The sequence below is a fragment of the Haliaeetus albicilla genome, chromosome 22 (assembly GCF_947461875.1).
Source record: "Haliaeetus albicilla chromosome 22, bHalAlb1.1, whole genome shotgun sequence".
NCBI classification, from domain to species: Eukaryota; Metazoa; Chordata; class Aves; order Accipitriformes; family Accipitridae; genus Haliaeetus; species Haliaeetus albicilla.
The window spans coordinates 22,028,532-22,045,188 of NC_091504.1; the positions used below are offsets into that span (position 1 = coordinate 22,028,532).

Below are 16,657 nucleotides of genomic sequence, written 5' to 3' on the forward strand. Positions count from 1 at the left end.
GCCAGGCTATATGGCTGACGTGACATGTGTGCACCAGTGCTGGGAAAGCTGCTCCACCCCAGTCTGGCTACAAGCAACCGGACAGCACCTTCACAGCATCCCCGCGCTGCCCTCCATGCTGGCTGCTGACCCAGCGCAGAGGTGACGGCTCACTCAGGCACCCACGAAGGGTCACGGAGAGCAAACAGGAGTGACACAGAAACACCACTCAATGGGGAATTCACTCCCCTGGTCCAGTTTTCCAAACCAGCTGGTAGCACCGATGCACCAGGGAGAAGTAGCATCCGCGATGCCTCTGCTAGCACCCAGGAATGGCTCTCCCGACCCTCCTGTCACCTCAAAGGGAATCACGCAACAGGACGCAACTGTGTGACAGCCCCGGTGGCCTGGACAGGCAAGCAGGCAGCCACACGCGATGCAGGTCACAAAGCGCACCCCAAAGCCAAGACCCGGGCACAAGCCATCTTTACCCAAAAAGCCACAGCCCTGTCACCGGAAAGCCAGTGGCCTCCAGTACCCCGGGAGAAGTGAAGTAACTCTCTCCCATCGGCCCCATCTGCCCGTTACGGGTGTCTGCCACTTATGAAATATTTCCAACTGCCGGCATCTTGCCCCATCCTCCCGGGCCATGATGGACAGACACACTGCCAGGAAGCAGGCTGGCACCACACAGCACTGTGCAAGGGGCTGTGACCACAGAGGAGCCCAAGCCGAAAAGCCTGGTCCCGCGGTCCCTCTGGTCCAAGCCCAGAGGGGCTGGGAAACACAGCAGCAAGGCTCTGGGTTTATTTCCATGGGATGTTTTCAAGTCTGGGCACCCGAGGGAGATTTGCAGCCGGGGTCTCAGCTGGCTGCTGGGCTCTGGCACGGAGCAGAAGCCACAGCCGCCCTTGGCCGGGAGCACGGTCACCTCTTCCCCAGTCCGGCTCGCGGCGCCTCACAAGCAGCCAACTGGGACACCAGTCCACACCACAAACAGCTGGATAAACACTTACGTCCTCATGAATCCCCTTTCCCCCGCAGGGAGGGAGGGGAACCAGGAGAAGTCCAAGCACAGCGAGTACCCGCTGGCTGCCAGACCACACGGGGCCCCTTCCCACCGCCAGCAGGACGGCTGCTGCACCAGCACCAGCTGCCCGTGCTCACCATCATCAGTGCATCCTCGATCCTCTCCCTGCAGAAGCAGCAGCATCCCAGGGGTGACTTTCTTAAGGCCGCCCCCCCCTCCAGCACACACTTCCCCATCTCTGCTCCACGACACAGCGGCACACAGCGCGGCGAGGCACGGCCGCAGCTATTTCTCATGCACACATTTATGGCTGCAAACAGCTGAGAGCCGGGAGTGCTGACAGTGTAAATCTTTGCCGCCTCCTCCCCTGTCTGCCAGGGCAGCTCCAGTGACACCCAAGGCACCAGAGCCGCCTTGACTCTGTGCCACACACGAGACGCCAGCAGTGCAAGCACCAGAACACACCGGGCTGAAACCGAAGCCCCCAGATCAGATGCACGTGGACTGCAGCGGCAGCCGGTCCCCGTCCCTGCAGCCGCCATCACAACCCACCACCCTCTGCCCCAAAACCCGACCCTGCCATATTTACACCCCATGCCTCGGGGCTGGCAGCTGCTTCAAAGCCTTTATTTACAGCCTCAATTCTTCGCATCCCCTGAAGGCCTTCGATCTCATCCCCCGGATCCAGAACAGCCAGATCAATTTAACTCCCCGTTTAATCTTCTAAGGGCCCTGGCAAGCTCAGAGACAGCATCCTCCGGCGGGGGGTCCGTGCTCCTGGCCTTTGCCAGCTTGAACACCACTGCGCCACTTTCCTTCAGCTGCAAAAATCACTACCTTAAAAGCCAAGGCGAGTTTCCCCCCAGCTCAGCACAACTCTCTATTGTTTCTTTTAATTTTATTTTATTCCACACGGTAATCTGTGTCCAGGCTGCTTTATTTTTAAGTGGCTCTTGCTCAATATTTACTATTGCTCGCAGCTGCGTCAGCACAAGAACACCACGCGCTCCCGCCGGCTTTCCGAGGAGCCCTCCTGCAGCCATTACCCCGTGCCGATGCCGTGCCACGATTTTAGTGCCATGCTACCCTCATGGTGAATCACCGCGCTGCAGGGCCTCCCGCAGCCAAGGCACACCAAAGGGCAGGGTGCGTGCACAGGGCATGGAGGGGGTTCCCTGCCTCCGTGGAAATAAATATCATCAGGCTGAGCCCTACTGCTCACCTCCTCCTCACCCAGGAGCTGGAACAGCCCCAACACCTCGGAGACGGCGGAGGAGGAGAATATGGGAAGAAGTGGCTGCAAGGGCTCAAAGGCTCGGTGCTCACACCCCAGCTCTGCCCCCGGCATCCTGCAGACTCAGTTTCCACCGTGCAACAAAGCAAATGCAATCTGAGGTATACCGGCGCTTCAGGGCTTGGGGCCCCAAGAGAAGGACACCGAAGAGATGCCCTGAAGATCTCCCACAAGGTCAGCTCCCTGCTGACAGCGTCTTCATGGGGGGCAGCAAGAAGCCACCCTGGTGGGGACCCAAATCCCTCTGGCAGAGGGAAGGTGGCTTTTCCTCCCGCTGGAGGGGCTAGGACGGAAACCACCCCCTGGGACCCTTGACATGACATGCAGCCAGTCTGCAGAGCCTGAAACACGTGGTGTGGGGAGCACTGACCTGGTCCCACATTAGTCCTGACACACAAACACTCAAACCAGTGTCAATGCTCCTGGGTCACTGCTGGCTGCTACAGCAGAAGCTTCTTCTCTGTACCCCCAGCCTGAAATCCCCCACCACGTCGGATGTGTCTCCTTTTCCACTGGCATAATTAAACCTGACACCCCAACGGGGGTGACCAAAACCTCCAGGTTCTCAGTATGCAACCACATGGCTTTCCTCAAATAGGAAGCAGCGACTCAGTGGGGTCTTCAGCTCCACATTTACTAAGACGCTGTATGGAAATTAAAAAATAATAATTTCAACGCTCAAACTGATTAGCAGAATCCCCAGGAATGCAGAACCTGGCTGCTAGATTGTAGTCTCATCTGTAGGCTCTCCAGATTTTCTAGAACAGCATCAAAATGTCTTTGCTCTAGTCCATCCCTCATCACGGTGAAGACCCTCCAGCCACTGGTGGGTGGCACAGGGGCCCTAGGGCTGATTCTGCTCCCAGCACCGGGCGCACACCTTCGCTGCAGGTGCTCCCCCTCCTTCCTAAGCACAGAAATTTAACCCACTCTATTTTTTAAATTTTTTTTTATATCACCCAAACTCAGCGCAGAAGATGCGATGCAAACAAGTGAGCCCCCCGCTCCCGGTAAGCCAAGCCCTGCCTGCGCAATTAACCCAGCAACACCCATGTGCTGGCTGAGCTGCTGTCCCATGCCTTCGTTAGAAAAGAGCTCGTTACCCTTCGCTGCCAGAGCCGGGAGAGCTACAGAAGCTCGGTGGGGGGAGGTTATTGTGGGATGGCACGGGTGCCGGTCCCCGCATCACCTGCACCAAGTGCCTGCCAGCAGCAATTAAATCAGCCTTCAAAGAGAGATCCCAGCTTTCCCAGCACCATTAGCTGTGCCCTGGAGGGAACATGGTCTATTTTCAGCCACAATGACTTAAGACCAGGTCACCAGCAGGTTAAATGGGACTGTGCAGCATTATCTCCCTGCTCTCCCATTGAGAAATTAAACACTGCTGCGTGATGGGCAGCAGCCAGCCCTGCAGACGCACGCCGGGGTGCCCACCGAAAGGTAAATGCCACCTGCCCTCTCCACCCCTCGGCTTCCCATTGCCGGCCGTGGCTACCTGCTGCCCCGGCTGCCTTCCCTGTGTGGGGTTGGTGGGTGGGGGGCCACAGTGGGATCACCCCTGGGTTCGTCCCTGCCTGTCCTCCTGTCCAGCACGGTGAGGGCTCACAGCTAGGATGGTCCCCACCATGCCCAAGCCCAGGCGTGCTGGAAGCAGCCTCAGCACCCCCCATTCTGCAAACCTAAGCCTGCACGGTGCCAAGACCGGGGCTGCTCATCTCGCCCTTTCCTCCAGAAATCAGGTGGCCTGACCGCAAGTCCCCAAGCTGGGGACTGCCCCAAGCCACCGGTTTCACCAAGGTTTCACCAGGGCCACCAGAGAGGTGATATCTCCCCACGGCAGCTCAATCCGCTTTGCTGGGAGGACCACCACCAAAACCCAACCAGCCACCCCGCTGCTAACATCTGGTGGGGAGGCAGCAGCTGGATGTGGGTTTGTTTTGCCTCCCAGGCCCCTGCCAGGCGCAGTCAGCACGAGCCGGGATGACTCAAAGCCCTGGGAGACGCAGCCTCCGTCGCTGCTTATTTTAAACCTTTTTGTTTGCAAAGCGGCTGCTGTGGCTCCGTGCCTGGCAAAGGGGGGTGGCACTGCAAGGGTAAACTGAGGCACAGAGCGGCACAGCAACCCGACCAGACCTGAACGCTGCAACACCAACATGTGAGCGCTCAGTGAACAGCCAGCAACCACCGCATGACATGGGGGTCCCAGCAGCAAGAGGGGACCGGCTCCAAGAAACATCCCAGGGCTGGAACGAGGACATCTCCAATGAGCCAGCCGTGTTCAGTCAGCTCCGGCTTCATGACTCCTGCTTGGATACGGCATGGCCAGGACGGGATAAGCACAAGGTGAAGCCAGAGACGCCCGCATGTAGTGCTCCATGTGCCATGGGGGTGAACTCATCCCTCTCCCAGAGCCCAGCGCTGACCTCCACGGCATCTGCAGGGACCAAAACCACCCCGGGGAGAAATTCAGCAACGGGCTGCAGACATCTGGGGGTAGAAGATGATCCACAGATGGAGCACAATCCCATAAGCCTCTTTTCCTTAGGAAACCAGGCTCAAAAGCTCAGGCTCTCCAGCGTCTCCCAGCCTCTCCTCCTGACCCCACATTCAGTCCTTTTTCCTTCCAGCGGCTCCTGCCCTCCCCCACATCCTCCCAAACATCAGCCCAGACCACCTTTTCTGCACTGAAAAAGCGCTGAACTGTGAAGCAAAGGGGTCTTTGCGGCCGGCAAACGCCCAACACCGCGCACCTCCCCGTCGCTGATAATGGGAGATAAACGCAGAGGCAAATATTATGGTGGTGCGGTTTAATTCCCGATGAATTATGCAAATCCATATTCAAATTGAAGCACAGCCCTTCGGCTCTTGACAAATTGCCAACCTGGCCCTGATGTCACAAGGCAGGGACAGCCAGCCCTCCGTCAGGTGAAGCACTAGATGGATGTCCTATATATCTATATATACACGCGCGTATGTGTTTGCACATCTCAACCAGGGAGACCAAGGAGCACCTGCAAGAACGATTCAAGAGTGACTTTTGCATTTCTCCTTTCTTCCAGCTGTGTTTAGCCTGGCCAGGGAAGGCCACCGAGCTTTCGTGTCCTCCACAAGATGGAAGCGGCTTGGGTTGACGGTGAGATTCAAAGCAGGAAAGAAGATAAAATTCACCGTGGCTGGGGCTGGGAAGGAGGGGAGGCAGAGGGGGGCAGGACGGGAAAGCCTAAAAAGCTTGCGCCAATGTGAATGTCAGCCCTGAAGCCAAGGAAAGGAAGAACTGTCCACAAAATAGTCACAGAGAGGGCTCATCTGATGAAAGTAGGAATTTCCGATCCCACACAAACCCCGAACACCCATTAAAAGCAGCAGAAGAATCGCCGCTTTGTGTCGCTAATCTCATTAGGGAGAAAGCCCCGCTGTAGCGCTGGGATTGCAAAGGGAAACCCCAGCACGCTGCGCACGCCTGGAGCCCGGCGCGGTGTGCCTGCCCGGCAAACCACAGCCAGGGCAAAGGCGTGCTGGGCTTTCACCAGCACCCCGGAAAGCTGCCTGCACCCACCTTTACTCGCCTGCCTGGATCTTTACTTGCCGGAGTATTACCTGCTTGGCTTGCATGCAACGTGGCATGTAGGATGCCTCCCCACCTGGCAGATGATGACACAGAACACCAGACTTACACATTCTGCACGGTGGTAATACGGGGGCTATTTCATTCACACGCTGCTATGGGCACTGCCTGCAAGCAGCAAAGAGCCAAATCCCTTCAAAACCCTTCCTCCCAAACACGCTGGCCATTTCAATTATTATTTTTATTTTTTTTTAATTAAAAGCAATTAAACCAAATGTATTAAAGGCATGTTCAAGCCACAGGGAATTCTGCTGAGAAGGGATCAAGGGCAGAAAGGGAAGCACAGGCAATGTATCTAACCACCAAACATAAAAAGGGATCTTTGCTCGCAGTAACGCAGCACGGTAAGATGGATGACACCAGAAGCAAGAGCAACCTTTGCAGAAGTTGCTGGGGATACAGATCCAGAGAGACAGGGCCGAGTGCCTTGGAATCTCCGTTATTCCCCTAAAAAGGCACGTTCTCTCCCAAACATACCGCATCACTCCTTCCGTTGCTCCGAGCCCACCATGTTCAGCTTGCCTGCCTGCATCCAGCTCCTTCAAAATGGCTCTTTGGCCACTGCTACGCTGGCAATAAAATTTATTCCCAAGGTCACTTCAATCCTTTTGCCACTATTTCAAGTCTCGCTGGATTTAAACAAAAAACAGCCTCAGATATACTGAGCCCTCCCTCACCCCCTCCTTTCTACCCATCACCTCCCTGATTTAGAGATACCAAACTCTCAACTACCTTTCGCTTCCCATAACCGTCAGCGAGAACAGCTGGAGAGGAAAACCGGAGCATATTGTGCACCCAACAGCTGATCCTCACGGTGTGGGGAGAGAGCCCAACTGTCACCGCCGCAGCACTGCCGTACGGCAGGGCTCCTGCCGCGCCGTCCTCCCCAGCCAGCGTGGACGGGGATGGGTATAAAGAGTTTGTGCGGTTGCCATCCCCTTGGTGTTAAAAAGCTGGAGAGAAGTGAGTGATAAGCAACGCAAATAAATAGCAGAGAGAGATGGTCGTTTTCCCCAGCCGGTGGGTGCGTCGCGATGCCTGCAGACATCCAGCTGTGCCATCCCAGAGTGAAGCCAGCCAGAAACGCAGGGAGAAGAAAAACCCCAAATCCTCATGGCCAAGGAGAGGCAGCACCCTGCAGGGCAGCCGGGCCGGAGTGCTCCCCTCCCGAACTTTCCTTTTTAAAGAGCATCCCCAGCTGGAAAAGCCAGCGAGGAGCTGCGGCAGCTGGATGCGGTGCTGCTCCCTCGCCCTGGCCCTGCAGGCAGGGAGCTCGGGGCTGCCCTCGGCTCCCCCCGCCTTCCCCAACCCCGCCTGCATTTTCGGGTCGGTTCAGGGCCCACCGTGCTCTCCGTTTTCAGCAGCGAGGCAGAACAAAGCACTCCCTTGTCCTCAGCACCTCGAGCAGGCGATGCTGGATCACATTACCTAACCCAGACCAACATCTCCCCGTCCCGGCAAGGCAGCTTTCGTGTCAGCACATGCCAGGCTGGCCCCGATTCCCTGCACCACCTCCCGCCTGAAGCTTTAACTGGACCAGTTTAGTACACGCCGAAAACACACGGGGCCTTGTTTCAACTCGTCGGGCACTAACCCCAGCTAAAGGAGGTGATCCGACAGCCTCCCGCCGGTCGCAGCCGCGGCCGAGCCGCAAGGCGCTCACCTGGAAGGCTGCTGTAACGATGTTAATTCCCCTTAACAATGTTCATTTCCATATTCATCAGAAGATGGTGAAATGACAAGATGGGGGGTTATTTACTATATAATTATAAACTAATTTCAGCTTTACCCTGGGTTATCCTAGGAAAGAGATCTAAAATTTCCCTTACGAAAGCCCTGCTCTGCTAACCACGTCTGCAGTGAAATTAATTCCCGGTGATTTCCATTTCTCCAACAGCTGCTGTGCTGGGAAAGAGCAGGAGCCTGTCCCCAATGCCAGGGACCTGCCTGGTGCCCCATGCCATCCCCAGCTAGGATTTCTAACACCGGCACATCCTCCGGATCACATTTTCACTGGCACACCAACAGTTGGGGCTGGGACCAGTGGTTGTCCACCCCGCCAAGGAGACTCGGTGCTGGGTGGGGGGCAAGGCTCGCCGGGTGTGGGAGAAGGGCTGCTAGAAACCATGCTAATAAAGCACATCTTTACCAGCACCCTGTATCAGAGGCAGGGCCAGGCTCCTGCCCATTCAGCTGAGGAAGGTATTAGAAACCCTAACACAGCGGAGGATCCCGCAGGACCTCGCTCCGAGCAAGTTTACGTCACCACGTTGGCTCTTGGGCTTTCGTCCGTGGTCCAAGCCCAACGTCTCTACCACCAGCTACTGCCACTTGGGATGGGAACTTCAACTGGGGCTGGAGGACAGGATGGACAGTCCTTCTCACCCCTCCTGAAGGACAGAGATGCCACCCCACAACGCACCCAACCACCAGGACCTCGGGGAAACCACGGGGACATCAGGGAAACGCACCCCCAGCACCCCAGGAACGCATGGTGGGAGACTGCAAAAATGCAGAAGTCCCTTTTTTTCCTCCAATTTCATCCCCACTGCAAAACCGGAGACCTCTCCTGCCTTGCTCACAGCCTACGAGTTGGCTGCGGGCCCAAGGGAGCTGCAGGGGCATCATTTAATGGCGAGACCTTCCTCCGGCCCCGGGGATGCCGGGTGTAAATGGGAAAGTGTGACGGGTCTGAGCACAACATCCCTGCCCCGCGCAGGCCAGCATCACCTCCCCGAACCCTACCGGGACAAGCTCACTGCTCTGCCTAAAAACACATATCAAAAAGCATCTGATTTCACCGGCGCCCCAAGGGAGGAGAAACATCTCCCCAGGCAGGTCTCCAGCCAGTCAACATTCCTCCCAGTGTTACACCACAAGCCCCTGTCCCAAGGAGCCCCCCACGCTCAGCCCCTCGCACCACCCCCTGGGCGGGCAGGGAGGGGGAACCGCGATTTCAAGGGCCATTAAACACCGATAGTATTTTCCTTGGAGCGTCAAAACCGAAAAAATTCCACCGCTGGTCCGGGAGCCTGCTCCTTCCCAGCCCAGCTACGGGGAGGAGGTGGGCATGGCTCAGTCCAGCACCGCATCGGTGCTATCCTGGCGTCTCCGATCAGCGAAGCGATTTTAGCATGGATGCAGTTTAGATGAGCAAATTGTGCTTCTGCTGGCACCGCCGATGGCAAGGCCTCCTCTGCAAAATCTGCAGGCTCAGCAGAAGCACAATTTTGCCATTTTAAGGATGGCTACAGTGGGATTTTGCTGGCACAGCAAAGCTATCCTGGGGGGGGAGGGTATTTTTTTTTTTTTTTCCCCTATGCTCCGACCTGGCCCAGCTGTCTGGAAAACTTCTCCCTGGGCACAACAGGCCTGGAAGCAGGGATGGTCTCCAATCCACCTTAAATCCCTGCATTTGAATGCATATGCTAATGTGGAAGCAGGAAAGCAAGCAAACCAAAATATCTCCCCTTGCCTGACCACCTTCCTTTCAGCCATTGCTTTCAAGCTGGATTTAGCACAAAGTCAGCTCTGCTCATACAGGTGTGTCTCTTTTCCCAGGCACTGGAAAGTGTTTCTGAAGCATATTTTAATGGAAGAGGCTGGGCATCCTTTTATACAAACACAGATCTGCTCCGGTAGCCCCCCCCCATACGCATCCCACCCAAGAAAGGATACCTGAGTACACGGCAAAAAGCAGATTTTTATTATTTTAAACTCAGAGAGTCTTTTTTGCATGTGCATGATATTTGCTCACACACAGACCTGCTGCTCGGCAGGGACGCAGTCCCAGAGCAGCCCTTCGCAATCGAGTCCAAGGGGGCCTTTTCCACGTCCCCCAAAACACAGAAGCTGCCAAGGACAACACGCCCACCGCTGGATGGAGCCGAGACCAGGACCCTCACTTCAACCCGAAGACGGTGGGGTAGGGAAGGAGCAAACCTATAAACCCCTCCATGTTTTGAGCCGCGGGCTGCAGAGCAGAGCAAGCTACTGCTTTAATGGACTCGGCCGCCCGGCTCCATCGATTGCAGCCTCTTTTTATGCAAGGTCTTCCCGACAAGCTCGGCCGCTGCCAGGGATAAAATTCCATTGCAAACAGTCACCTTCCTCCCCCAGCCCTCGGCAGGGCCCGTCGGGAGCACCCCGCTGCTCTTCGGCCCCCATAACCCCCCCTGCCCTCCTTGGGGATGGGGAGATGGCGATGCCCAAGAGCGTAAGGGGGGACACGGGATGGCAGCCCCGCAGCCGAAGGCTGGCTCACCTCCCGCCTCAGCCTCCAGCTCACTGCTCCCTCCGTGTGCTTCCAACAAAGGGGCTTCTGTCCCCGTACCCCCTGCCTGCACGGCAGCGGCCGAAACGCTACCATGGAAGAGAAACCCCCCAGGGAAAGAGCCAAGGGTCCAGGGGTCACTGCACACAGTCCAGGCGCCCATATTTTGGCGCTGGGTCAGAGCCTGGACTGCCGTAACAAGCAGAGGCTACGAGAAAAAATAAGGAGTCGGTGCCGGCGATAACTGGATTCTCAAATATGGCCAATCGTGCTATTTTTACAGGGGCGTATTTATTTTAGGAGGACGCTGGGACGGATTCAACAGTCTCTTTCTTCAGCCTGGCGGTATTTAAAGATCGGTTTGAACTGGCTCTATTTAAAGGCTTTGCCTCCTGCCCACTTTTCTTAACCCCTTGCACAAGCCTTTGCTTTCCACCCTTCCAAACCCCTCCTAAAAACAAAACAAACCAAAAAAAAAAAAAAAAAAACACAACAACAAAAAAAAAACACACACCAACATCAACACTGCAAACACAAACCTACAAAGGGCCCCTCCGTAGCAGGAAGCAATCATCATTTCAAACGATATTGTTAAAGCCATAAAAAAAAAAAAATAATCCCTGCCTATCCCACTGCTGTGGTATAATGGAAGTTTCAACTGTTAATTGTACGTATCTTTTTAATGCAGTTTAGCCTGGTTGTGAATTGCCGTGCCGTGGAGAAGCCGATCTCACAGAGCAAGCTTTGCGAGCAATCATCCCGGGGAGCGCACGGGGGAGAGCTGCGCACCACGGAGGTGCAGGCGGGAATGGGGGAGATTTTCAAATAATTCAGAGAAAGGAAAATAAAAATACTAAGAATACATAAAAAAAAAAAAGCAAAACATTGGAGGGATCACAAAACTCATTCCCTCTGTGAGGGACCCCAAATCCAAGGCTCGCTCCCAGCCCAAGGGCTTGCGGCGCAGTGGGAAAGCTTGTGGACGGCAGCAGGGAGCAATGCTTTGTCAGCTCAGCCGGAGCTCAGCACCTCCCTCCCGGGCTGCCTGGATTTCAGGGAAGCACCAGAAAAGGAAACTTTGGGAGGGGAAATAAAAGAAAACAAAAAAAAAAAAAGAAAAAAAGAAAAAAGTCACCCAATAAAAAAAACACCAAACAACAAAAAAAAGAAACAACCCGCACTCAGTTTGGCTTGAGATTGTCCAGACAAATTTTTGTAGAGATTGTATTCTGCTTTAGCAGGAGGTGGAGGCGGGGGTGTGGGGGGGAATACCGAGAACAAAAAAAGGGAGGGAAAAAAAAAAAACCAGACAAAAGGGAAGGAAAAAAGGTGTTTGCCCATGTGCTTGGCTTCATAGCCTTCGCTTTACACCTCTCCTCTTAGCACCTGGGAAATTGGCACTGCCACCTAGTCTAAAACTAATAAATCTTTTTCCCTCGATTCGGGCTGCTTCCTTCTCTGCAGATGTTGGCAATCAGGTTTGCAAATTTCAAAGTCATTCATCCCGGACGGCTGGGAGAAAAGCAGGTTTATTATTGCAAAACCTGTCACCCTCCCAACGCCTAAAGTAAACTCCGAGTCACCTCTCCACGCCCAGGGGAAAGAAAGGGGGGGAAAAAAAAAAGAAAAATAGAGCCAGAGACGGAAATCAAACGGTCAGAAATCCCTCGCGTCCTCCCAGGGCAAGCTCGGCGGCAGCTCGGCAAAACAACGGGCAGCAGTGCGGGCAGGAGGGTGCAGGCAGCGTTCTCCCGGCGGCTGCCGGACCCCGCGTTATCCCCCCCTGTGAGTCGCTGGGAAAGGGAGCTCGCAAAGGGGGAAAAAATAAAATCCCTCAAAAAAAAAAAAGGAATTTAAGCAAATAAATAAAAAGCTGACTGGGGAAAAAAAAATAAAGCCCGTAAATTTCAACGTCTGCTTTTTTTTTTTTTTTTTTTTTTTTTAATGCAGAGGCAGTCGCAGGGCTGCCCGGGGATGGAGCGGGTCGAGAAGGGGAAAAAATACAAGGAGGGAGCAGCCCCTGGATGGAAGTTTTGTTTGCAGGTTTAAAAAATAATAATTACCAAGGAAAAAAAAACCAAAACAAAACACAAAAAAACACCAAAACCCGCACTGCCGGCAGCGCTGCCCAGGGGAGGCAGGGACCGCGGCTGGGCTCGGGCTGCACCGCCCGCCCTTCCCGAGCGCCGGCACGGAGGGAAATTACCAAAACTGCGCCGTTTTGCCCCTTTTTCCAGCCGGAGGGTGTTTTTTTGCCCGGCCGTGAAGCACCCGGCGGGGCAGCGCAGCCTCGTCCCCTCCGCACCCCGATCTGCTTCTCTCCCAGCCTTCCCGAAAATCGGCTTTATTCCTGGGATTTATTCCACAAAACACCCGCAGCCGCCTCGGCAGGGATTTTCCTCGGTGCCAACAAAACCGTGCGCTGGGCGGGGAGGGAGGTGGAAGGGAATATTTTTATCGGTTAGGAGCGATTTTTGTCCCCATTCCCTTATTTTTTTTCCCCATTCCTTTTTTTTTTCCGCATTCCCCTATTTTTTTCCCCCCATTCCCCTATTTTTTTTCAAACCAAAGCCAGGCGAAACAAAAAAAAAACCCTAAGGGAAAACATGCGAAAAAGCTGCAAGCGTACATCTCTATTATTATTATTATATTTTTCTGCCCTTAAAGCCCCGCCGGCTGCCGGCCCTGGGGGTCCGCAGCACCCGCCGCTGCCCGCAGAGGAGGGAAGATGGGGGGGGTCTGCCGGTGGAAGGTGGGGTGGGGGGGAATCCGCGGAGCCTTACCCGGGTGGGAGTGGAGGCTGATGCCCGATGCGAGGAACTTGCCGGGCTGGAGGGCGGCGGGGAGCCCGGCGGCCATGGGACCGGCGGCGGGGGCCAGGCGGCCGGTGGCTCCCAGGCGGTGGCTCTCCATGGCCAGCCCGGAGAGCAGCGGAGGGGGGCCGTGTACCGAGCGGGGGGGCCCGAAATCTCGGCCATCCATCATCCACTCGCCGGCTTCAAGGAGTCTCCCGGATCGCTGTCGGTGCCCGCCACCGCCTTCCCCCCCCCCCCGCCCCCCACCCCCCTCCTCCTCCTCCTCCTCCCCCAAAAAATCAGATGGTTTTCAAAAATAAGGCGTCCAAGCGTCCCATGGCGCGGTGCAGGGAGCCAGCCCCGGCGCGGCGGTCTCGGCGCTGCCTGCAAGAGAGAAGGGGGGTGCGGTGAGCCAACCTGCCCCGACCCCCGATCCCAGCCACCCCCAATAAATACCCCCCCCAAAAACCCACCCTCACCTTCCCGACCGGGGGGGGGGGGGGGGAGTGGGGGGGTGGTGGGAGAGTGGAGAGGGAATAATAATCCAAGGAAAACTTGTGACAAAGGGCGGGAAAAAAAAAAAACTTAAGTATTTAATTTTTTTCAAAAAAAGTGTTAAATTTGTCACCCCCACAGCCGGGGAGCGCCCCGCCGCAGCGCCCGCAGCCCGGCTCCGGCGGGACCGACCCGGCGGGGAATCGGCATGGCATTTCTCTCCGCGGAGGGCAAGAAAACAAACACCAAAAAAAAAAAACCCCCAAACAAAACAAACCCCAAAACAACAAAAAATATTCTCTTTTTTTTTTGTTGTTTTTTTTTTTTTTCGTGGGGCTGCTTTACCCCGCCGAAAGCCGCCCCGGGCAGCGGGAGGCAGCTCCCGCCGGGGAAGGGGCTCCGGCGGCGGCATCGCTTCCCCAACTCCGTTTCTCGCTTCTTTTCCCCCATTCCCAAAGCTCCAAACCGCCGCTTGGATGGGTTTTGGGGGCTCCCCCCCCCCTCCCGTTTTTTCCCAGCGCCGCTCCCGCTCGGGAAAACAAAACACGTCTTATTATTTCCCGACAGAGTGAAAAAAATATATATATATTTAAAAATATATATATTTGTACTTGCAGCCTGATGAAACGATCCCCCCACCCGTCGGGTTTTGCACCGGGATAGCGAGAAATAATAAACACTGCGGGGAATAAAGTGGGTTTTTCTCTCCCCCCCCCCCCTTCCCCAGCGCTCCCGGAGCCCCGGGAGCCGCCGCTCCGCTCCGCCCCGGCTCCGCCGCCCTTCCCGGCTCCTCGCCGGCCGCTGCCAGCGCGGGGGAGGGGGGGGGTGCCGGGCCAAGAAATGATTAACAAAAAAACAAAAAACAAAAAAAAAAAAGGAAAAAAAAAAGGGAGGAAAAATGCAAAATAATAAGAAAAATCCCACCGCTTTGTTTTTCGTTGTTCGTTGGGTTTGGTTTGTTTTTTGTTTTTTATTTGGGTGAAATTAAAAAAATTAAATTAAATCCTGCCTGCGTGGCTGAGCGGGGCGAGTCTCACCCCGGGGCTGCGGGAGCGGCCGGATCCCGGCTTGTAACTACTAAAACCAAGGGGAAAAAAAATTTTTTAAAAGGCTAAAAAGGGGAGAAAAGCGGGGCGGGATGGGGGGGGAGGACGGGGACGGGACAGGGGACGCCCCCCGCTCCGCTCCGGGGGAGGGAAGCGGGTCCTACCTCGGCGCGGTCAGGCCGCCTGGTCGCGGGGCATGGCGGCGGTGCGGGGCTGGGGCGGGGGGTGCCGGCTCGCCGCCCTGCCCGCCGCCCGGCTCCGCTTCGTTCCGCTCCTCAGGGTTAACGCGGGAGCGACGCGGTGGCCGCGCCATGGAGCGGCGGGGCCCCGCCGAGCTGCAGCATCGCCTCACACACACACACACACACACACACCCACCCCCACACACACACACCACACACCCCCCCTCCCGCTCCTGGCCGGCCCCGCGCGCGGCTCGGCGGCGCTTAAAAAAAAAAAAAAAAAGAGGTTAAAAAAAAAATTAAAAAAAAAAATTAAAAAAGGGAGAGCGCGAGCGCGGGGCGGGAGGGAGGGGAAAGAAGAAGAGAGGAGGGAGGAAAAAAAAAAAAAAAAAAGGCGGGGGGGTGGAAAACGGCGGCGCCGGGGCCCATGAAACACGCATTGTTCTCGGCGCGACCGGGGCGGGCCCGCCGCCCGTTCGCGCCGTCGCATTGGTCGGCCGGCTTGCCACTCACCGCCGGGTAAACAGGCGGCAGTTTCCAGGCTCCCCGCTCCCCCCCCGCCCCTCACGGTGAGGCGCTCCCGCCGCCGTTTCCAGGCTCCCCCTCCCCTCACTCTCCCGCTCGGGGCTGGCGGCGGTTGGCGGGGGAAGCGGCCTCGGATCCCCGTTCTGCCCCCCCCCCGCTCTGGGGAAGCTGCCGGGGAGGTGGGGGTCCCGCCCCACGACCCCCCTACCCTTTATTATCTGTGGGGTTTAAATCGTTCCGTCTCCCCTCTCCGCCAAGCGTCGGCTGAGAGACGTGAGGGCCGCCCCCCCCCCGGTAAGGTCTGAGGGGGAAGTGCCGCCGGGCCCTCTCCCACGGCCCCGCCGCGGACAAAGCGGCCTTTGAGGGAGAGCGGGAGAGGCTGGGGGGGGGGGGGGGGAGAGGGTCTCCTTCCCTCCCTGCGGGCCCCGCCCCCCCCAAAATTTAAAAATAGGGTGAAAAGCAAGGCCGGGAGAGGAGACACCCCCTCGCCTCGCTCCGATTTCACCAAAACTCCGTTTTTTTCCAGCTGCGTTTAGCGCGAGAAACGGGCGGGAGAAGCCGCGCTGCCCGCGGGGGGGGACGGGACCGTCCCCGTTGTCCGTCCGCCCCCCCCCCCCCCCCCGCTCCGCTGCCCGCCCGGGTTTTGGTTCTTCCCCGCCGTCCAGCCCAACTTTTACTTTTCTTTTCTTTTTTTTTTTTTATTTTTCCCTTCTCCGCCCAGCCCTGTGCAACACCGAGCGCCCCCCCGGGGGGGGGGTAGCGGACACCCCATCGGTGCCAACGGCCCCCCCCATAGAGCCCGATCCACCGCCCCGCTTCTTTATTTAATTAAAATTTTTTTTAAATCGGCTTTTATAATGAAAAAGGGGGGAGGGGAAAAATCGAATTTAATCCCGTACATATTAATAATAATAATAACAATAATAATAATAATAAAGCCGCCCCCCCGCACGCCCGGGCAGGACAGTTTCGAGGCGCCCGCCGGGGCAGTGGCCAGAAAACGGGAGAAACGGCCCCAAAAAGCGGAGGCGGGAGAGGAGCGGCCCCCCCCCGACCCCCCCATTCCCCGCCGCGACACCCACCACCACCCCCCCCGGCACTTTCCTGCTTATTTTTAATCGTTTTAAGAAAAGCGGAGCCGCGTTCCTCGAAAAGCTCTCACGCTCCGAAAGGCGCTGTGTTTAAGGCGAGAGAAAAAAAAAATTAAAATACATGTTTTTATTTATATCTAAGAGCAAAACCCGGCTGCGTCAGAGGCGAGGGCTCAAACCCCGATGCTGCCAGGGGGAGGGGTTTTTTTTTTTTCTTTTAGTAAACCAAAAAGGGGGGAATTGGGGAAAGGGGGGGGGAGAGATATTAATGGCTTGATCGCTTTTATGTGGCTTTAAAAGCATATTTTATAAATGTTTAATG

General features: G+C 56.2%; 1 protein-coding gene across 10 annotated transcripts in view; it reads right to left on the reverse strand.

Moving 5' to 3' along the window:
* The window catches only part of TNRC18 (trinucleotide repeat containing 18), a 56,817-nt gene extending 43,556 nt beyond the window's left edge, over nt 1-13,261 (reverse strand). For 6 of the 10 annotated variants that reach the window (XM_069810318.1, XM_069810327.1, XM_069810326.1 and 3 more), the window contains exon 1: nt 12,985-13,261. In XM_069810318.1, the coding sequence (XP_069666419.1) occupies nt 12,985-13,186 (202 nt within the window). In that variant the 5' untranslated portion in view covers nt 13,187-13,261. The remainder of the gene's footprint in view (nt 1-12,984) is intronic. The other 4 variants (XM_069810323.1, XM_069810324.1, XM_069810322.1 and 1 more) reach the window with 1 other exon arrangement.
* Between the last annotated feature and the right edge of the window lie 3,396 nt (nt 13,262-16,657).